Here is a 23,226-nt window from a genome sequence, read left to right as displayed (position 1 = left end):
AAAGGACTGGGCTGCATCATACCTGTTTTTCTACCTACAGGTAAATGAAACTAGCTGGACAACAGGGAGCCTGGCTGCATGTTTGGTTTCTCACTAACTCACTGCAGATCTCTTCCTTCCTGTGCTCCGGTTTCTCATTCAGATCCAGGCTGTCTGTTCCCTTCCTGCATCACAAGGATTTTGTAAAGAAAGCTGGAGTGGATTTTACTTTCTCTGGGAAGCCGTAGGAGAGAAAGACTAGATGCTAGATTCAGGGGTCTCTTTTCTGATAAGGCACTTCTCTCGCTTTGTCCCTAAGAGTCATGCTTGCTGACGCAAGAGAAGATGTCAAGACCTTGGAATCTGGGTCTTGGGACATGGCAGCCTGTAGTTGGTGATTCATAAGGAGAGGCTGGGGTGACCCAAGTGCAGATGGACACATGAAAGCATGATGCTGGAACAAACTAGAACTGGGGATCAGTGCAGTAGCTTGTAATCCATTACTTGGAGTTTCTGCATTTGACGCTCACTGGCCTGGAATAGTTTACTTGTGGTATTTCTGAAGAAGGAGCCTCGAATGAAATGACCTATCACATTTCCTGGAGGGCCTCTGATTTTAACATAACTTCGAAAATGGGTCAGTAAACATGATGTAACCTGTGGCAAAGCCTCATCATGAGAGACAGATTTTCTCTTTAAATAATTGTTATACCTGAGGCGACGTGGTTTGACCCATGATGCTGTGGAATGTTGGGTTCGCTGAGTTGGGTTTTGACTTAAAAGTAGATGTTGCTCAATGAAGGATAACAGCAATGTGCTTCCCCTAAGAGGCCACTATCAACCTACAAAGCTGAGACCTTGACCTCTTAAGCCATATAGATGTGTATTATTTTATTGAGGTATAATTTACATACAATAAAATGCACAGATCTTAACGTGGTTAGTTTGGTGAGGGTTTTTTTTTTTTTAAGGAGTTCACATTTTTTTAAAAAAAGCTATTCTAAAAAATTGTGGTAAAATACACCTAGGATAAAATTTACCATCTTAACCATTTTTTAGTGTATGGTTGAGTGGCGCGAAGCACATTTACAGTGTTTTGCAGCCATCCGCACCGTCTAATCACAGAACTCTTTCCATGTTGTACTTCTTCCACCCCCTGGCATGGCCATTCCACTCTCTGTCTTCTGAATCTGACTTCTCTGAGTGGAATTATACAGTATCTGTGACTTTTGTGACTAGCTTACGTCACTTAGCACAGTGTCTTCAAGGTTCATCCACGTTGTAGCATATGTCAACATTCCTTACTCTTCAAGGCTGAATAATATTCCGTCGTATGCGTGTATGTACCAGATCTTGTTTATCCATCCGTCAGTCGACACGTGGGTTGTCCATGGTTCCACCTTTTGGCTTTTGTGAATAATACCATTGTGAACATGGGTGTACAAATATCTCTCCAAGCCCTGGCTTTCAGTTCTTTTGAAAGAATATATATGTATACAGAAGTGTATATGCCTAGAATATATATCCAGAAGTGGAATTGCTGAATCAAATAGTAATTATTCAATTTTTCTTTTTTTGAGGAACTGCCATGCTGATTTTCATAGTGGCTGTACTATTTTACATTCCTACCAGCAGTACGCAAGTGTTCCACTTTCTCCACATCTTCCCTGACACCTTTATTTTCTCTGTGTGTGTGTATGTGCATGTGTGTGTCCATAGTAGCCAACCTAATGGGTGTGAGGTGAGTTTAGTAAGTTTTGAAGAATGCGTGTAACTGGGTACTACTACCCCAAAGTCAAGATAAAGAACATTTCTATCACCACCTAAAGTGCCCTCTCTCTACAGTTAGTACCCCCTCTGCCTCATCATCACCTCCAACCCCTGGAAAGTGGGGGCCCAGGATGGAAATCCGGTGAGCAGACTCCAGGGAAGGTGCTGTCTTAGAATTCAGACATGGAAGATGATCTTTTTAAAAAAATGTTTAAATTTTTAAAATTTTTATTTATTTTTAAATTTAAATTCAATTCATTACCATAATGTGAGGATGATGATCTTTTTAAAAAAAATGTTTAAATTTTTAAAATTTTTTAAATTTATAAATTTAAATTCAATTAATTAACGTAAAATGCACTATTAGTTTCAGGGTAGAGGTCAGTGATTCATCAGTCTTATATAATTCCCAGTGCTCATTCCATCACCCTCCTTAATGTCCATCACCTAGTTACCCCTTCCTCCAGCCCCCTCCCCTCCAGCAACGCTCCATTTGTTTCCTATGATTAAGAATCTCATGATTTGTCTCCCTCTCTGATTTCATCTTGTTTTATTTTTCGCTTCCTTCCTCTATGATCCTCTGTTTTGTTTCTTAAATTCCACATCTGAGTGAGATCATATGATAATTGTCTTTCTCTGACTTATTTTGCTCAGCATAATCCCCTCTAGTTCCATCCATGTTGTTGCAAATAGCAAGGTTCTGTTTTTTGATGGCTGAGTAATATTCCGGTGTGTGTGTGTGTACGTATAGATATACCACCTGTTCTTTATCCATTCATCTGTTGATAGACATCTGGACTCTTTCCATAGTTTGGCTATTGTGGACATTGCTGCTATAAACTTGGGGTGCAAGTGCCCCTTCAGATCACTACATTTGTTTCTTCGGGGTAGATACCTAGTAGTGTGAGGACAATGGTCTTGTCAGAGGACAGACACACACAGACTTGGTGGCCAGAGGAACCATACGGGAAGTCTGGTTTGACGTGTTGGTAGGTGTGAAAGCCTGAACTCTGTACTCCACAGATGTTTTTAATACAGGTAGAGTTGGTAACCCACACCTTAAACAACTCACAGAACAGGTAATGCTAGAATATATAGATGTGGCAGACAAAGGTTACCTGGAGAGAATAGTAATAGAATAGTTAACATTTGTTGAGTACATAATGCATGCACTATTCTAAGTACTTCGTATGATGCAATAACTGCCTTAATCTTTGCAACAACTTATAAAGTAACAGTTGTTATTAATTCCATGTTACCGTTGAGGAAACTGAAGTACAGAGAAATAATAACTTGCCCCAAATCATACAGCTACAAGTGTGTATAGGAGAGTTATAAACCCCAGTGGTTGGGCTCCAGGCTCCAGCCATGTTGTTATGGAGGAAGGATGACATGGTCTTTGAGGGAGGAGTTCCCACCATCACATGAAATTAGCAGCTAGACCACGAGGTTGGCTGCACCACACTCAGGTGTGGACCTTCCTGTTGCTGATTCCCATCAGAAGGATGGCATGGATTCTCCCATCCTCGTGGGAGCCTGTGCTGCCCACAATGCTGGCATCGGCCATACCTCAGGTCAAACAAGAGAACCCACCACATTATTACCATGCACATGACCCAGAGGGCAGAACCACCACTTTCCTGTCAACAGGCATCCCATCTGCAAAATGAAGGGCTGGGCATTCTCTGAAGTCTTCTCTACCCTGACAGTCCTACACTGGCAGAAATGAGCTCTTTCTGGAGGCAAGTGTTTCCCCCATTTCTACTCCTGCTTTCTTAGGGCATTGACATCTCAACCTTGGAATTGCTCTCTCACCTGTGCTTTGTTGGACGTTGTGATCTGAAATCGGGGAGAAGCAACTCCGGAAGACCAAAAGAATACTTCTGAGTCTAGAAGGTCACTGCCATAGCACAGAGCGTAAGCAACTGCCATCTAGGCCTTGAGAAAACATCATGGCTGTGCCAAACCCATCTTAGGCTTTGAATGAAAGCCCGTAATGTTTTTGGTTCATAGCATAAGCCAGACGAGCTATTTCTGGCATTCCTTCTTTCTCCCCCTAGAAAGTGGTATACACTGGATAGTCTTAGTATTGCTGGCATTAAGATACATATAACCAAGTGGTGTCATGATTCTAACCTCCTCTGAGACTCGATTTAGACTGCCCCGAGAGCATGAGGCATCAGTCAGTCTCTGAAGCAGGCTGCACTCTGTGGGCGCTGATGTATTACAGTTGGATCCGCCATGACCCACCCCTTCCCCAGCATACTCAGCTCAGGATGCTGGATCCTGATATGGGGGTTGGGCAGGATGGGCACAGAATGTGCCTGGATGGAATCCTTATGTCTCTTCCTGGGGATGACACTACCCTGACCGTGTGTCTGCTCCAAAAAACATTATCACGGAGCTGTGTCGTGGTGTTCTTGCACCGGAAAGGTTGGGCGGCTGAACTAGGGCAGGGGCATGTGGGTTAGATATGTGCTTTCTCTTCATGGGGCACCTGGGTGGCTCAGTCGGTTGGGCATCCGGTTCTTGGTTTCAGCTCAGGCTGTGATCTCATGGGTGGTGGGATTGGCCCCGATGGCCCCGTGTGGGGCTCCCTGCTGATGGGGAGTCTGCTTGAAAGAGTCTCTCCCTCTACCCCACCCACCACTTGCTGGCTCATGCTCTCTCTCTCTCAGATAAATAAGTCTTAAAAAAAGAAAAATGAAATGTGCTTTCTCTTCAGAGAGCCAGTAGTCTTGTATTCAACACTTTTGGTTGGGAGCTGTCTGCCAAAGTGTGGCCAGTTTCCACTAGGTAAGTCTGGGAGAGGAGTATTTTTGTCGTGGTTTTGTTTTGTTTGATTTTGTTTCGCACCCAGCTTGTTAAAGATATGAAGAACAAGAATGCATCTAGCTCAGCAAAAATGTGACAATTTACGGTATTTATTCCAGTATTACTCTAAGAGCTCCTGGCATTGTAACCTGCCTGTATACACATGGACATATGCATGCATTTGGCTTGGTATAATATAAAGGTCTCTAAAGTCAGGCAGACCTGTGAAAAAACAGCTCCTACCACCTACTACTGGAGTGACCTTAGGCACTATGCTTAACTTTTCTAAACTTTTATTATCAGACCTCATTCACTGGACAGTGGAAGGGCAAAACGATACCGTATGGATAAAAGCATCTAGGCACTCAGTACAACTAAGTGGTCAATAAATATTTACCTACAAATAAGGTCTCTCTAGCTCCAGTGTACAGAGCAAGGAATACAAGGCTAGCTTTCCCGATGCTAAGCTACCCAGCAGCAGCAGAGCCTGTTGGAGGATGAGCCCCATAACCAGAGGGAGGATGACTACCATTTGGGAAGATTTGGTAGAAGGTCCTTGCAATGGGAAGAAAGTTCAATGGAGTTATCTCTAGCAGCCTCCAAGATCGATCGATTGATTGATTTGATTTGATTTATTTATTTGTCAGAGGGAGAGAGCACAAGCAGGGGGAGCAGCAGGCAGAGGGAGAAGCAGGCTCCCCGCTGAGCAAGGAGCCTGATGTAGGACTTGATCCCAAGACCCTGGGATCATGACCTGAGCCAAAGACAGATGCTTAACCGACTGAGCCACCCAGGTGTCCCCAAGATTTCTTTTTTAAATGATAGACTACTCTTGAACAGACATGACATAGCAGATATCTCTGCATAAGGGTAGATAGGTGGAAATTAAGGTATGCTTTTTAGCACCTAAAATGGTACCTGGCGTGGGGCAGGCATTCTGATCCTGTTTGTTGAATGAAAGAATGAACAAATGTGCATGAAACATCAGTGAAACTATCCTATCAGTCCCATGATTGTGAGCGATAATCAGCATTACCAGTACACCGGCTTCTTGTTTCTGTGGTCACTGTCCTGAGAAGAGGGGAATCCAAATGGTTTCTTTGCAATTAAGAAGCATAAGAGTTAAACAAAACAAAACAAAACACCGCTACCAACAAAAGACCAGCCGATGAGAATGCCACGGGTCTGCAGTCCACACGTGGTACTGGGAGTTGCTCAGATAACAAAAAGAGCATCACTTAGGAAAACCCGAAGAACTATTCTGTGCAAGCTGCATACAGTAGCCAGAGAAACAAGGGAGGGTAGCTACACATTTACAAAGCTTATCAGAATATGCTTTGATTGTGCCGCTACTCGAAGCTTGTGCCTGGGGAAACCGAGGTATTATGTGAAGTACAGAGACATCCAGCAAGGTGAGTGTTGAACTGAGAGGACGGACCCAGCCCCTGGCTCAGCAAGCATTTAGACCACCTCAGCTATCTTTTTATTTTTCTAATCTTATCTCTTGATATAATAGAGAACTCACCACAGCCAGTTTTCATTATTATATCATCCAGCTGATTTGCAAAATGGCGGTAATAGTTGTGACTATGAAGGTTATTGGGTAGATTAACTAAGATAATGTGGAGGAGTACTTAATAAATGTACCTTCCCCCTGCCTTTTTGACAAAGGAATCATTGGAGTAGAGAAAAGGCTTTAGTAGACTTTGGCATGATGTGGAAATAACAGAGAAGTAGTGGGGATGTTTTAAATTGTATGTGAAACACATGTTTTAAAATTATTTGTGGATTGAAATTATTATTGTGCCCCACCATGCTGTGAATAAGTGGCTAAAATTTGGACCAAAGACTGTCAATAAGCTGTTTGCTACAACGTGTGGGGTTACAATAGATTTTTCCCCAAGATTCTTAGCCCTCAGGTTTCCAAATTTGTCAGCCTTCCTTTGGCGTACACACTTTGCCTTTGATTAAATGTTTGAAAATGCTTATTTCTCCAGACTCAAACCCCATCACAGCAACAAAACTTCCTTTTCGTTTTGAAGGATCTAAGCTCCAAGGAAAAAGGGTTGCATTCATTTTCCTATTTCATAGACAGTTTTGAAAGCCTTCGGTGCTTGGGTGGGGCCCGGGCGCACCCTCCACAAATCCACAGGCTGGAAGTTTAAATTTGTCATCCTGTGAGATGTAAAATGAAACCCCGTACCAAAGAAAAATGGTGAGTGACTCACTCACATGTGATCTTCCAGGGAAGGGAGGGATTCAGCAAGACTGTGCCACAAGGACAGCGAATCCCTTCCTAATGAGCTTCCTGGTTGCCCCTCCTGGGACCTGGGTCAACGTCATGAATCCGAATGGAGGCCACCAAGTTAGGGTGGGATCTCAAGGGAGCATCCAGTACTGGGGTGAATTCAGTGCCACCTCCAGCAGGACCAGAGAAGTGGCATTCATGGGCACACTAAGAAGGGGTTCAGCTCTCAGGGACAGGGTCATGTTTACAGGCTCACCACACATGCCCTCAAATACAAACACACACATGCTGATAATATCTTTATTACATTGAGAAATATATGGGGTGCCTGGGTGGCTCAGTCGGTTAAGCATCTGCCTTCGGCTCAGGTCGTGATCCCAGGGTCCTGGGATCGAGTCCTGCATCTGGCTCCCTGTTCATAGGGAAGTCGGCTTCTCCCTCTCAACCCCCCTCCCTGCTCATGTACACCTTGCGTGTGCTCTCTCTGTCTCTCAAATAAATAAATAAAATCTTAAAAAAAAAAAAAAAGGAATGTAATCATTACTGAGACAAAAATCCTTGTGCTCCCGTACTTTGGAGACAGGCCCATGTGGGAAGCCGAACTCTAGTCCAGGGGTTGCTTGGCAATCGCGGAATCAGAACAAAGGGTCTTAAGATAACACAGCTGTGGGAAGTATCTGATCCTGGACCATTGGATCTAGAGCCAAGCCGCCCTTTCCTTAACCGGGCTTTGATGAATATTTCAAAGTGAGCCTCTCTGAGGATTTTGTGTGGAGCTTGCACGGTGTCTTTCTTTAAATATGCTGATACTTTGAGCAAACTGGCCTTAGGTCAGGAGCCATTCTTTCTCGTTGAAATGAATTTGCATATCTTTGTTTTGATGGTTACTTGCTGATTTTGCTAGTCTAATGCGCAGGAAACAATCTAATCTTCCTGTTTTCCAAATTCTGGCTGAGTGGGAAGGAATCCACCACACTGTTACCTCCTGGTACGACCTCCTGAAATACTGCATGAAATCAGAGGTCCTTGTTCCTTGTATCTGCCGTAAGGACATAAGGAACTTTACACTTGAGGTATTTCTAGCAGTGTTACAATAGGGCAGTTTGTGGAATGGTGTAAAAATGATCCTTTTGCACACCCAAGAAGAAAGCGATATGGATCTGTTATCGACATATCTCATTTTTCTTGTAAATCCATCATAAATTACTTACAGAAAGTTTTTGTAATCTTTTCTGCAATAAGTTGAACTTATGTATAACTTAGTATTCCCTATGTAACTGCTTTTAGGATAGGTCTCTTATGTTATATTCCCAGCTCTCTTTCAGTTGCTCTACAACTATGTCTTAAAATTTTCAGGAGCCCTATTGTGAGCCCTGGTTGTAGAGTTCAGATATTATAAAGAAGTTGCAGTCCCGTCCCTCCCCACCTCCCGCCCCGACTGCATAACCCATAGATTTTTTTAGTGCTAACATATGGGCCCTTCAGTCTTCATCTTCTCATCTTCAAGGCCTGATGCTTTTAAGGTCAAACCTGGGTGGGTTTGCCTCTTTCCTAAAACTGAGGCACAGTTGCGAATTATTTTGCCCCACCTGTGAGCAGCCAAAGACACTTCTGAAACCCCAACACAAAGTCTGAGTCATTATGAACCTGGTGATACTGTTGAGTTTCTGGACTTGTAGGTTGGCCTTCAGAGAGAAAGAGTGAATGGATCAAGGAAGCTGAGGCAGAAAAGGTTCCTATAAAGAGTCCTTGGCTCTTCAGGCTGGAGAACGTGGGAGGACTTTGAGAGGTTGAGCTTCCAGAAGAAGGGCGTGGCAATCTTTGGGAGCTGATCATTTTGTGCAGTTAAGAAGAGGCCTCTGGCAATTCTGTTCCAGGGGGTGGTCTGAGTGATTCCTTCCCCTCCTTTCCACTCCCCACCCATCCTTGCCTCGAGTTCCTCACACCTTAGTAGGTGCCAGACACGCTGCCAGTAATGTATTATCTGATATCTGATGACAGAATCAAGGGGTACCATTTCCTGTATTCATTTCTATGATCTGTTGAGAAACCTGTTTCGTGCTAGTAAATAACAAATATACAACAGCTGTCTCTATATAAATGGACTTAAGCTGTGTGCTGTCCAAGTTTCAAAATAGATTTTCTGGCTAAAAGCACCCTGTGTTCAAGTATGATACATTTTTTTCCCTTCAGTAAATTATTTCTAGCTCATTGAATAATGACTCTCAGTATTTCCAGAAGGTTTTGCTCAAGCATTTTTTTTTTCCACTTCTTGATATGGTCAATAGGCTTGGAAGTGTTTATGTTGAAGACTGGCTTTGGGGGAGGTGTTTCCCTTCCCTGCCTCCTTACTTGCTGTTATCTACAGCAGCTCCCCTTTATCTGTGGGGTATACGTTCCCAGAGCCCCAACAGATGCCTGAAACCACAGGTAGTATGGAACCCTATTCATGCTGTTTCTTCCTATACATACATGCCTATGATAAAGTTTGATTTATAAATTAGGCGCCGTAAGAATCTAAGATTAACAAGAACTAATAATAAAACAATCCTAATGATATAATAAAAGTTACATGAATGTGGTCTCTCTCTCAAAATATCTTACTGTACTGTAGTTACCCTCCCCCCTCCTTTTTTAAAGATTTTTTTACTTGAGAGAGTGCGAGCGAGAGAGAGCTCGAGCGAGAAAGATCATGAGCGGGGGGGACCCTGAGATCATGGCCTGAGCTGAAGGCAGACGCTTAACTGACTGAGCCACCCAGGCACCCCAGCAGTTACCCTTCTTCTTGTGATGATATGAGATGACCCTTCTTCTTGTGATGAGATGGCTGTGTGATGAGATGAAGGAGGTGAATGATAAAGGTGTTGTGAAGTAGCCTTAGGCTACCGTTGACCTGATTTCAGAAGGAGAATCACCTGCTTCTAGATCACAGTTGACTGAAACCGCAGATAAGGGAGGATTACCATATTACAAAACTATGTGAAAACAAAGAGAGGGCCCTTGCTCCTTAAAGCTGGGTCTGCTAGGTTGTCCACCGATTAGCAGAAACTCCATCCAACTCACATATAAATTATACCGAATGAGGGATATTGGCGCATTTTGATCATTCATATGATGTGAAACAGGGCCTCCAGACAAAGTCATGGCTAAGTCCTCAAAGAACCCTGCTTTTGGCTTTTCCTAGCACATTCTGGCCAAATGAGAAACACCCCTTCCTGCCCCCACAGATAGCCTTGACCCTACTCCAACCCCATCTCATGCTATTCTGATCCTTGTTCACGATGCTATTGTTGATTCCTCAAGCGCAGTGAATTCATTGCTGCCTCAGGGCCTTTGCATTATCTGTTCCTTCTACCTATAATAGTTCTCCTCCAGCACTTTGAATAGCTAGCCTCTTCTCATGGGTCTTAGCTCAGATGTCTTCTTAGCACCCTGTCCAGGCTCGCTCCTTCCCAGTGACCTGATCACGTCATCCTCTACCCCAGGATTCAGCAAATTTTTTCTGTGAAGGGCCAGATACTAAATATCTTCAGCTCTGCGACCCATATAATCTGTGACAACCATTCAGTTCTGCTGTTGTAGCACAAAAGCAGCTATAGATAATATGTAAACAAATGGGTATAACCAGGCTCCAGTGAGTCCTTATTTATGAACACTGAGATTTGAATTTTATATAACGTTCACATGTCATGAAATATTCTTTTGACTTTTTGCCAACCGTTGAAAATACAAAAACTATTCTTAACTTGTAGGCCATACAAAAAACAGGATTTGGCCCGTGGGCTGTAGTTTGCTGATCCCTGTTCTATAGCATTGTCCTGTTGTATTTTCATCTTACTGATATCTGAAATAATCTTATTTACTTATTTGTTTCTTTGTTGTCTGCCTTTCCTGGTAGACTGTAAGCTCCTTGAAGTCCTATTCTTTGTCTTACCCACTGTGTTATCTCTGTCGACTAGAACAGTGCCTGGAATATAGAGGTACTTTATGAATATTGGGTGATTGAATAAATCCATACAGGCCGTGAGCCACTAAATCCAGTAAAGAATTTCTCCCAAGTATTTCCTATATATATCCTGTTCCAGGCGCCACACCCCACCCAGGTCTCTGCCTCTGCCTGTGTGTTCCTTAGTGCTTTCTCAAGCCTTCCTGACCCCCTGTCTCTCATTCCTGTCTGTTCTGTAGAATAGTGTCTTGTGGAAGGAAACATGTCTTTTGTTATATCATTTGTCTGCAAAAACCAAAAGGTTTCTACTATTTTCCCATTACCTACACTGTCAAGTCACATGCCTCAGCTGGGCATACCCGGCCTTGCCTATCAGTTCCCTACCTGCTTTTCCAGCGTTATCTCTGAGCCTTCCTGGAATGAGCCCTCTGCCCGGCAGCCTCCTCTCCTTGTCCCTGAGGCCACTGCACATTCCCACCTTTGCTCAGGCTGGGCCCCAGAACAAGTTGACATTCCCCTCAGGAAGGGATTGAACCCCCTGTGTGGTTACAAGACAAGTCTGCAGTGGGTGATGGGAGACAAGGAAGAATGGAGCTGAGCCTCAGGAGAGCTGGAAGATGAAATGAATGTGAGCAGACTGACGCAATCAGTAATGAAGTGGAAAGGATTTAGTTATTCTCGGGGTACAATTGAAAAGTGCTGCTTGGTAGGGTGACCTAGGCCAGTGCTTTTCAAACTACTGTGCAGACAAATGTTGGGGGACTCTTGTTAAAATGCAGATTCTGGCAGTAGGTCTGGGATGGGGGGGGGTTCTGAGACTGCTCCCAGGGGATGCCCAGGCTTCTGGTTCCAGGATGATTCTTTCGAGTATCAAGGAGCTAACAAAATACTTAGGAAAGCAGCCTTTTCTGTAGGACTCAGATATGGCAACAGGAAGTCTGTTGGCCTGTCCCTCAGAGGTCTGCCTGTCTGTCATGAGACCCAAGAGTCCTGGCCCAGAGTCAAGGCATTCCTTGCATTATGAATGACCGAATACATGTGTGATGATCGAGCATCCTTGCTGAAGAGAACGGAGGACAAAGCTGAGTGTGGAAGGCTGCAGCTTTGAGGGAAGAAGCACCTGCACATCCCGAGATGGTGGCAGGGAAAGTCGTCATCTGGAAACGATAGGTCTATCGTTTGGCTTGCCGCCGGCGGTCCTCACGCACGTACACGCGCGCATGCGCACACACGCACGCCCAGTGCGCGGACTGCGGTGCCGCACTTTTCCCCACCGCAGTTGCTTTCTCTTTCTTCTCCAAGGAGCCACCTCTTCTGCTCCACTAGAGCTTACTGTTCAGAATCCATGTTTGCCTTGAGTACAAGTACCGTACTTCATCCCAACAAACGATAGGAATCATTTCTGTAATGTGTATGTCCAAACAGAAGAGCAGGTCAGAAAGTATTTTGTCGCAGTCATAAACTGGCTTGCTTGAGCAGTTTCTCTTTAATTATTAACCTGGCCTTTGTATCTTTGGCTAATCAATAGCTGGCCTTTCGATGACAGTGGGTATTATTTCCTAATTATTTAACTTCTGCAAACTACAAGTTATCCTGATTAATGATTTTAATGACAGATCTCTCATCACAATAATTTCCCTTCTGCTTTTATCACAGAGGAACTTCTGCTCGGTGACTGAACTCTGATCCTGGTAACAGAAAGAGTCCTGGCCATGGTAAGACGGGGAGTGCCTGGCCCCACCTGGTGCCAGCCACGGGGAGGTACGGGATGTGTATTCAGGGACTGTTGACTTTACAGAGGATTGTTAGCTTACTGGAGGGGAGAGAGGAGGAAATAAATGAAAAGGTAGTTTCTTTTTTTCTTTTTTTTCAAGCACCATTTTAATTTCTTTCAGGGGCGGTGAGTAACTTGACCCTGAATATTAACTCAAAAAGAGAATCCTTTGAATCTTTCCAATATCCAGAGATAAAAAAATAAGTTGTAGTTTTCTCTCTGAGGGAGTACTTACATGTTCATTGTAGAAATTCCGGGCAAATGGAAAGGAAAAACTAAAAATCCCACAGGTCCTACCATTGGGAGACAAGTGCCGTCCACATTTTGGTGTAACATCATTTCAGGCTCGTCAAGAAGGGTGTTTTTAGCCATATGGGCTTGTCATCTGCCTCCTGTTTCTGGCCGTGACCAGACTCCTCAGAGCTCGATTATCTGATCTTTGGGACAGGCAGGGAATTGGATCCCTTTGGGAGTTCCATAAAGTTCAGTGTTGACGTGGAAGCTGAGCCTCTTAGCTGCAAACAGGCTCTACCTGAGGCTGGCCATCTGCTCTCCTTCTCCCACCCAAATAAGGTATCTGAACAGGCAGGTGATTCTGATCCCTGGTCTTCTTGGAAGGAACAATAGAAATAGAATCTTATACCCGGAGAGGAACCAGAGATCCTTCCAGCCCTAAATGGCCTCCTCTAGGAAGATGGAGGTGTAAACTATGTTGAATGAATATTAATATACTCTTAACATTGTCTTGCATTAGACATTCTAGAATTTTCTTTATCATCCGTGACAGTCAAAACCTTACTCATATCTACCCTAAATCTCCATGCTTTATTTTAAAATTCATTTCTTCTTGATTCTCCCTGGACACAGAGTACATTTATTCCGAAATGTTTACAGGGTCCCAGCGTTGTGCCAGATACAGTATTTGGCTCTGGGGACTCAAAATTAATGGGACAGTCTTCTGGTCTGCAATAAGCTCACAGACTTCCTACATGTGAAGCCTATAACCTAGTGACCCTTTACTGTGCTCTCCACTTGAGGAAAATTACCTTAGTTGCTCTCATCTCTCCTCCTAGTACCTGTTTTTCCTTCATCACTGTTATTTAGTGGACAGATAAAGGACATTTTTAAAGGGTAGGAAAAAACACATAGTAGTCACAATATTGTAATTCCCAATTGTTTTCCATCATTTTATTTTAGATCCTGCTCACATGTATAATGATTTTTAAACAGTAGTAACACAAGCATAAATAACAGTTATATATTCACCCTAATCTTTGCTTTGCTAACACGTTAATACTATATTTTGTGGCATATTAAAATTATTTATTCTAGATGGTGGAGTTATGGGTGTGTTGATTTTCCTCTTTTTTTTTTTAATTTTCCAGATCTCTATAATGACCATATGATACATTTCTAAAAAGAAAATATGTTTTAAAAGCTACTGTATTCAAATATTTACAATATTTTTAAAATAGGTGTTTAATTTACATATAGTGAAATGCACTGCTCTTAAGGTTACTGGTAGATGAGTTTTGACAAACCTGTGGACCATGTAACCTACTCCTCTATCAAGATAGAACATTTCCTCACTCCGGGAAGTTCCTTTACGCCTCTTTCAGGTCAGTCCCTTCCCTGCTCCCCACTCCACCCCAGAAATACACCACTATTCTGATTGTCATTACCATAGACTAGTTTTGCCTGTTCTGGAACATCCTATCAATGGAACCATAGAGTATGTACTCGTGTGTGTCTGGCTTTTTTCGCTGAGCGTTATATTTTTGGCAATCTGTCCATGTTGCTGTGAGTATCTGCGGTTTGTTCCTTCATGCCTTTTTCTTGCTGATCAGTATTTGTTGAGAAGTGTCATCAAAAAAGATGTGACCACTGACTGACCAGTGAGCTGGACCTGCACAGTTGGAGGCTCCTCACCCCGGCCCCCCGGCTTTGGAATACGGGGTGCTTACCTTCCCTGCTCCATCATCTTGAGACGGTGATATGGGGTTGGAGACAGCTGCACGGTATATACGACTGAGCCCATTTAGGGCCTCTTTATAAACTTTGAAGATTTTGAGCATGAGTCCAGGGATCAATTTGTCTTGCTGCCAGCTCAAGACGAGCCTTGTATGTAAGTTCCCTTTGCCATTGTTAAAATCACCACCTACCGACATGGAGCGGCTTATCTCTCTTGAGTCTCCCTGTGCCCTCCGCCTATGGGGGTCGGCTTCAGATGACGCCAGAAAAGCCCCTGCGGGGGTTGTGGACCTACAGTATTCCATTGTATCGGATTCCAACTTTTGACATTTATTATCTTCCTGATTATTTTAATACCTGAATAATATTTCATCAATAGTGATCTAACACCTATGTCTAGCCATTCATTTTTGTAATTCTTCCCTACAACCTCCCTGTTTGCTTTGCCTGCTGCCACAAGCAGCCTTCCTGGGACAGGATCCCCTGCCTTCCCAGAACGGATAACGGTACATTACACCCTGGAATTTGATCGATATGGTTACTGTAGGCCTACCAGGAACAAGTTTCCTGAGCTTATCTTTTTCCTGGAAGAAAGAGTTACTGACAATGTTAATGGATAAGCTGAAACATCTTTGCAAATCCCTCCATCGATTCGTCGTGTTAGATATTAATTTCAATCCCACAATAACATCCCTCAGCAATGCAGTTTGTGTTAAAGTCGAATGCAGCGTTTGGGCACCATCCAAAATTTTGCAGTAAAGCTCCAAAAGAATCCTGTGAAACATTTCACTCAGAAAGCTGTCTCATAGTGGAGCCAACGGCTGAGTTAGGCCATGTTGGAATTTTGACAGCAAGCCACCAGTGTGCTTATTACTTACTACTGATGCATAGTAGAAGAAAAGAATGGAAGTACCTGTATTAATTTCCTAGGGCTGCCAGAACAAAGTCCCACAAACTGGGTGGCTTAAAATAATAGAAACTCGTTGTCTCACAGTTCTGGAGGCCAGAACTCCAAAATCAAGGTGTTGGCAGGGTCAGGATCCCTCTGCAACCTGTAGTTGGCTCCTTCCTTGCCTCTTCCTAGCTTCTGGGGGTTTGCTGGCAGTCCTAGGCTTACCTGCAGTCTCGGCCTTCAGCGTCATGTCCTGTTGTCCCTGTATGTCTGTGTCTTCGCGTGGTGTCTTTCAAGGACACCAATTCTATTGGATTAAGGGCTCACCCTACTCCAGAATGACCTCATTGTAATGTAATTAATTACATCTGTTTCTTTCCTCTTCAGCTCTTTCACCCTCGTCTAGTATCATATCCGTGGGGCTTGCCCCAGGTTCTCATCTGGTCTCTGCCTCTCTCTTCAGCAGTATGAGAGATCTTTTTAACATGTAAATCAGATCACACCCCTTCATCCCCTTGCTTAAAACCTGCCAGTGGCTTCCCATTGCACATAGGACAGACTATAAACCCCTTACCCCATTGAGGGCTGCCTTGTTCTGGCCTCAGCCCACCTCTCTGATTTCTTTCTTCCTTTTTCATTTTTGAAACTTTTATTATGGAAAAGTGTAAACATGTAGGAAAGTAGACCAAGTATTAAAAAGAACCCCTGTGTGCCTACCAATAATTATTAACTCATGGTCAGTCTTGTTTTTTCTTTATCTCCACTTACTTCCCCCGACCTGTGTTATTTTGAAGCAAATTCTGGACATCTTATCCTCTCCTCTGTAAACCCTTTCAATCTATATAAGATCAAAACTGTTAAAAATAAAATATAACCACAGTACCATTATCATACCTAAAAATGTTAATGCTGATTCCTTAATGTCATCAAATATCAAGTCAGTGTTGAGATTTCCAGTTGTCTCATAACTCAGTTTTTTAGTGTTGATTTAGGATCCAAATTATGACTATTGATATGCCTTTTTAAATCTCTTTTAAGCTATTATTCCTCCCCACCATCTCTCTCTTTTCTTATTCCCTTTGCAATTGATTTGTGGACGAACCCAGCTCATTCACCAAATAGTGTTTCTCACAGTCTGGATTTTGCTGATTACAGCCATGTGCTGTGGGTTGACATTTCCCTCTCTCTCCTATTTTCTGTATTGGTATTTGGGCCAGGGGCTTGATGGGATTCAGGTTTGATGTGTTCCTTTCTCGGGGGTCGGGGTGGGGGGGACAAGATGACTGCACAGGTGGTAGTGGAATGTAGCTTACCACTGTCCTCCTTGCCCACACCAACTTGGGCCACCCTGGCCTCTGTCCTGCTCCTCGAATACAAGCTAGTTCCAGCCTCAGGCCCTTTGCCTTGCCTGTTTCCTCTGCCTGTAACACCACCACTGCCCCACCCCGCACCCCCCTATATTTGCCTGTCCAGGCTGCTTTATGTCATTTATGTCATTCAGATCTTAGCCTAAATGTCACCACTCAGAGCGGCCGCTCCGGGACCTCTCTGTCTGCTCCCTAGCACTTCCCATCACCGGACACCATGTATGTATTCATTCGTTGGCTTGTTTACGGTCTGCCTCCTCCTTAACCAGAGCATCAGCCCCATGGGAGCAAGAGCCTCATCTCTCGTGCTCACTGCCGAATCCCCAGCAGCCAGAAGAACGTCTGGCCCACAGTAGGTGCTCAGCACCTGTGCTGTGTGCTGAAGGAGACGCTCAGTCACATCTTTTCTCTATGTGCTCAGGCCGCCAAAGGAGGCACCATCAAAGCTGCTTCGGGATTCAGTGCCACTGAAGATGCCCAGACCCTGAGGAAGGCCATGAAGGGGCTTGGTAAGCGTCCTGCGGAGGGGAGGGTGCCCTGTGTGTTGTGCATCACGGAGTCACACAGAGGGTGCTGTGTCCACTGAGCAGGTCTCTAAGAAAATACAGTGGGAAGAAGTCGGCTTTTAAGACAAATTAGACGGGAGGGTATTCATTAGTCCCTTTACTTACAGAATTGACATTTAATGCGCTCATTCTGGATTTCTCCATTTAAATCTGTTTTGCATGAGAACATTATGAATCTATATGTAAAATTTCAGAAATGTATCTGTTTTCCAGTTCGTGCTATATGTGTATAGTGCCATAGGGTTTACAAAGCACTTTCACAGATATTATTTTGATGGGTGTGTACACAACAGCCCAGCAATGTAGTGAAAGCAGCGGCTGCTCTTGTTATTTTTCAACCCATTTCATGGATGTGAAACTGAGACCCAGGGAAGTAAAGTCACATAGTAAGTGGAACTGAGCCATGAGTCACACTCAGCGGGCAAAGGCCTCTGGTGGGCGTAGTCACGCGGGCGTGCTCTGGCCGCTCTTGCCTGGGTGAACCTTTGGCCAGAGAAGTGCCCTTAGTTCGTAGCTGCTATTTATAATCTCCTTGTGATTTGGATAACAACATTTGATCATGAAGCCTTATTTCCCAATTTTTCTCCCCCCAAAGAGCTCGTTTTACTTAGCCCCAATGTTACTAGCAGCAAACACGACAAGAACAGTAACAGACAACAGCTTGTTCTACTGCTGCGAAGTTGGGATTTAGGGAGGTTAGCTAACTTGCCCAGCATCTCAGAGCTGGTAGGTGTTAGAGTCAGGATTCTAGGCAATTCCAGGCAGTCAGACCCAGGCAGTATGACTCCAGAGCTGGAGTTTAAGTCCCCCTGTCCTGCTGCCCACCTCTGAACGGAACATTGTTCTGAATCGATACGTCCTTCTCCTCATTTTCCCTTTTTCATAAATGAGATGGAAAATGTGCTTGGCCCACTCTATTTTCATGTTCTCCTACTTCTTTGGTATAGAATCTTTGGCAAGAATCCCGTAATTCAGAATGTGGGCCACATGGCATTCAGAATGTGGGCCACATGGCATTCAGAATTCTCAAAATAAAAGTCAGGAGACATTTGACAACCAGTTCTTCTTGTCATGTCCACTGTGTGGGGATCAATGTGAGGCAGACAGGTGGAGGAGACAAGGATTATAAAACCTAGTTCAACGGGTCTACGGAGGCTAGATGGGTAAGGCGTGCACCGAAATAACTACAATAATGTGATAATAGCTATCAGAATATGATAGTGATAGGAGGGCCACAAATAAGTTCCCATTAGGTTCAGACAAGAGATCACATTTAATTTGGGGGCATCAGGCCAAACTTTTCAGAGGATACAGAATTGAGATGGGCTTTGCGAGATAAGTTGTTTCAATAGAGACAAGAGAGAACGCATTTCAGGTGAATGGGATAGCATGAGCAAAGGCACGGGACGACTGTGAGCATTGTCCCGTTTTCTAGTTTAGCTGAGGCCTAGGGAAGTCACGGTAAATCCGTGGAAAGGTGGCTTGCAGCAGGAGGTATTTAGAAAGCAGGAGTTGGCTGGTACCAAAGGGAGCTCCTGGGGTTGCTACTGAGAAGGCCACCTGTAGAATCACAGACATGTGGGGGATGGCCCAAAGGCATTGGCCAGGAGACCAGTGCCACAATCATGACCTTCTATGGAGTGGCTAGAGGGACATACAAACCCGTTCACTGGAATGAAGGAGGTCGGGAGAAAGGAGTGCAGTACAGTTGGACCGAGTACAATAATTCAGGAGCTAGGTCTGTGAATTTGGCTGCCTGGTATCCTTTCGTGTGGATATTTACAGCAGTGAATGGGATATTGTAGAACGTCTCAAATGCCAGACTGCTGTTCCTGGAGTAAATCTAGCAGACGGTGGGGGCGGGGGGGGGCATTGTGTGTTCCTGAGCCAGGGAGGGACAGACACTCCGAGAGTTTTTCTTTTTAGGAAAATGAATCTGGCAAGACTGGAAAGACCAATTAGGAGATAAGAATACCAGTTAACAGACATTACATGTGTCTAAGTCCCTAAAATCCTGAATTGGAGTAGTAGTGGTAGGAATCAAAGAGGGGATGGATGCAAAAAAGATTTTTAGAGTTAGATTCTGTATGCCTTGGCAGGAAATTTGAATGTGGAGGATGAGAGAGGGTTAAAAAAAAAATCTATTTTGAAGGTTCAAACCTGACTGACTGAACGAAAGGATGGTGCCTTTTATAGAAACGGGGGTGAGGGAAGATGGATCGTCCCCCACTGAGAGTTCTGAAGGAGAACAGGAAGGTTGTAGATAGATACCTCTTTCTTTCTTTCTTTCTTTCTTTCTTTCTTTCTTTCTTTCTTTCTTTCTTTCTTTCTTTTAAGAGAACAGAAAGTAGGTCCCTAACATATGTAAACAAAGTTCTATAGCTTCCTCCCTACAGCTCACACTTTTCTGGATCTCTAATCTTACAAAGAATAACTATGGTAAATCTAGATTTTTTTTCATTTCTCTTTGAAATATCCCAATAGAATCTCTTTTGTAGTCCCTCACAATTCCCCATACAGATTAAACAACGAGAAAGGAGAAAACTCAACTCACCAGATATATGTGAACATCCAGCTATTACTAAGACAAGGGACCTATTTTGGAAAAATCAGAATAAAGCCCCCCCTGGTCAGAGTTGGTGCAAGAAACAGGCAAACAAATTTTAGGACATTTAAAATTTGTAATTCTCATGAAGTTCTGGTAGGATCTTGCACAGTGGGAATTCGTCAGCAGTTTTCAAAAGGGAACAACCCTCTGAGGTCAGGAAAGATAGCTTGGAAATGAAAAACACATTTATGGATCTCAAAGCGCAGTGCAAGCAGTGAGCAGCCCGTTAAAACCCTGCAGGTGCCCGGTGAAATGGGTGAAGGGGATTGAGAGTACCCTAGTGGTGAGCACTGAACAGTGTGCAGAATTGCAGAATCACTGGATTATACACCTGAAACTAACACAATACTGTTCATTAATTATACTGAAATTAAGGAAAAAAACCCTGCAAAGTGCAGAGTGAATTAAGAGTCTGAATTGTTGCAAGACTCAGAGGAAATGATAGCAAGATTAAAAATGAGGAGGGGGCACCTGGGTGGCTCAGTCGGTTAAGCGTCTGCCTTCGGCTCAGGTCGTGATCTCAGGGTCCTGGGATCAAGCCCCACTTTGGGCTCTCTCTCAGCAGGGAGTCTGCTTCTCCCTTTCCCTCCTCTGCCATTCTTGCTCTCTCTCTCAAATACAGAAATAAAGTATTTTTTTTAAGATTTTATTAATTTGAGAGAGAGAGATAGTGAGAGAGAGAGAGCATGAGCCAGGGGGAGGGGGGCGCAGAGGGGCGTGGGGAGAAGGAGAAGCAGGCTTCCCGACGAGCAGGGAGCCCGATGTGGGACTTGATCCCAGGACCCCCGGACCCCAGGATCATGACCTGAGCCGAAGGCAGCTGCTTAACCAACTGAGCCACTCAGGCGCCCCCAGAAATAAAATCTTTTAAAAAAATGAGGCAAGAAAAAGCAAGAACATAGAAGATACGGAAGAACCAAAAGACATGAAAAGAATTGCAGAGGAGGGGTAAAGCAGAATCCCAGTGAGCATTTAGTGAACATTTAGTCACTGCGGGGCCTTGTGTTAAGGAATTCACTCACTTGTTTTATTGAACACTTGCAGCAGCCCTGTGAGGGAAAGTGCTATGACCACTCACATTCATGGATAAGGAAGCTAATGTTCAGAGAAGTTAGCTTTTTTGTTCAGTGCTTAACAGTTGATTAAAGGAGAGGCTAGGACTCATATCTAGTGTCTGGTTCCTGAAAAAATAGGCAGACCTACTGAACAAGGACCTCTTAAAAGGTCTCTGCATGTGTTGGGGTAACGCTAATGTCCTCGGGGGAACCTGTTTCCTCACTCCTCTCTCAAATCCCCTCACTCACTGTCCCCGCTCTCCGCCAGGCACTGACGAAGATGCCATCATCAGCGTCCTCGCCTACCGCAACACGGCCCAGCGCCAGGAAATCAGGACGGCCTACAAGACCACCATCGGCAGGGTAGGCCACAGCCTCTCTGGTTCCAGGGGCTGACGAAGAATCTGTCAGGCGGCAGGGAGGCCGGGGTCTCTTCCCGAGCTAGATTCCTGAAGTGGCCCTGTGTTTTCAGAAGCGGGTCCTTGCCCTGTTTAAAGATGCTCTTGAAAGAAAACGGCTTTGGCATGTTCCTTCCACTGTCCTTAGCCTGAAGTGATTTCTGGGAGCTCTTGGTGTCTTCCCACCCAGCTCCTTGCAGGGACTCGGCCGCTCATGGGCGCCAGGCGGGGCTGAGCTTCCAGCACTGTCTCCCTGATCCTGGTCAGGCTGCCTTGAGGCCACTGTGCATGAAGCAGTATTTATATCTAGTTCGTTTTAAACAGGCTCTCCTAGGATTTGCAGGCTTCTCCGACTCTTCCACATAAACCCGTTTGTTGCATATATTCATTCCTTTGACGATCCTCAGTGGTTGGCCACCCTCTCAAATTCTAGAAGGGGGGGCCAGTGTGTTTGTGAACATGTCTATCATTTGTTTATACATTCAGAGGGTGTTCACTCACCCCTTCTGGTCTGAATCGTGCACCTCTCAGGGACCCTCTTTCAAACTCTGTTTTCAGCATTTCACTTACCAGAGCCATTCCACTCAGGCTTCCCTCATCACTGAAAACCTGTCTGTGTGATTAGCAAGAATCTTTTTATTGAGGAAACGTTATCAATGAGTGTTTCAGGTCTCGGAGTACAGTCACTCTGGTAAATGTTTCTGTCCTCGAGACACCTTACAGCTAGTCCGACTGTAGCTGCTTCTCGAAGCCTGGCACTAAAGCGCTGGCTGGGACAGAGCTGGCGTGGTGATTGCCCAGTGCATCTGCGTGCCACCTTTGGCTGGGACCCCAGCGAGGAATGGGATTCTTCACAGCTCAGACTGTCTTTTGGGCATTTGAACCCTTCTCCGTCCCAAAGACACTTAATGAGCACAGATCAGTGTGAACATGCATGTGATGTGTGAACTGGAATATTCAGCCTCAGTACGAAGCTAATCTGATGGCAGTTTGTTAAGATGCCCAGCATTAATGGATCGAGCACTAATTTGTTTATTCATGCAATATGTGTGGATTTGACATAAAACTGTGCACGAGAGATTGAAATACGGGGGCTGTGCAGTCAGGTTGTGAGAATCCGAGATCTGTCTTGAGCAGTATGTCAGCTTCTTAGCTTGCTTGATCTGAAGCAGGTTCCTAAACTCCCTGACCTGTTCTAGGAGGAGATGTGAATAAACTTCTTTAGAATGTGGTCCTTTGTCCAAGGAATTACATTTCTTTTAGGAATTGAGTCTTAAGAAGTAATCGTGGAAGGGGCGCCTGGGTGGCACAGCGGTTAAGCGTCTGCCTTCGGCTCAGGGCGTGATCCCGGCGTTATGGGATCGAGCCCCACGTCAGGCTCCTCCGCTGTGAGCCTGCTTCTTCCTCTCCTACTCCCCCTGCTTGTGTTCCCTCTCTCGCTGGCTGTCTCTATCTCTTTCAAATAAATAAATAAAATCTTAAAAAAAAAAGAAAAAAGAAGTAATCGTGGATGACCACAAAGGTACAGCTAAATGCTTGGTATGCGTTCACAGTACAAAAATAGGAACAGGGGAGCGATGAAAGAAATTGTATTGCATCTACTATATGTAGAAATTCCAGCAGCTGTTAAAAATGTCATAGGTGATTATTGACTTGGAAATATATTCAAAGTACATTGCTAAGTGAGTGAAGACATTTAAGTCTGTGTCTACAAACTTTTTGCTCTCAAGACCCTTTTACACTCTTAACTTTTTTGTTTTTGTGGATTATATCTATTGATATTTGCCGTATTAGAAATTAAAACCGAGGCATTTAAAAATATATTTTTGTTAACTTAT

The 23,226-nt window shown here is 44.2% G+C and overlaps 1 protein-coding gene across 1 annotated transcript in view; it reads left to right on the top strand.

The window, feature by feature from the left end:
* ANXA4 (annexin A4) overlaps positions 1–23,226 on the top strand; it is a 61,098-nt gene that overhangs the window by 16,825 nt on the left and 21,047 nt on the right. Inside the window, exons 2-4 of the mRNA XM_040623386.1 lie at positions 12,414–12,472; positions 17,183–17,270; positions 21,259–21,353. Coding sequence (XP_040479320.1) covers positions 12,470–12,472; positions 17,183–17,270; positions 21,259–21,353 — 186 coding nt within the window. The 5' untranslated portion in view covers positions 12,414–12,469. The remainder of the gene's footprint in view (positions 1–12,413; positions 12,473–17,182; positions 17,271–21,258; positions 21,354–23,226) is intronic.

Source organism: Ursus maritimus, unplaced genomic scaffold (genome assembly GCF_017311325.1).
Source record: "Ursus maritimus isolate PB19 unplaced genomic scaffold, ASM1731132v1 scaffold_6, whole genome shotgun sequence".
Taxonomy (NCBI): Eukaryota; Metazoa; Chordata; class Mammalia; order Carnivora; family Ursidae; genus Ursus; species Ursus maritimus.
This window is presented reverse-complemented; position numbering and strand designations above follow the sequence as displayed.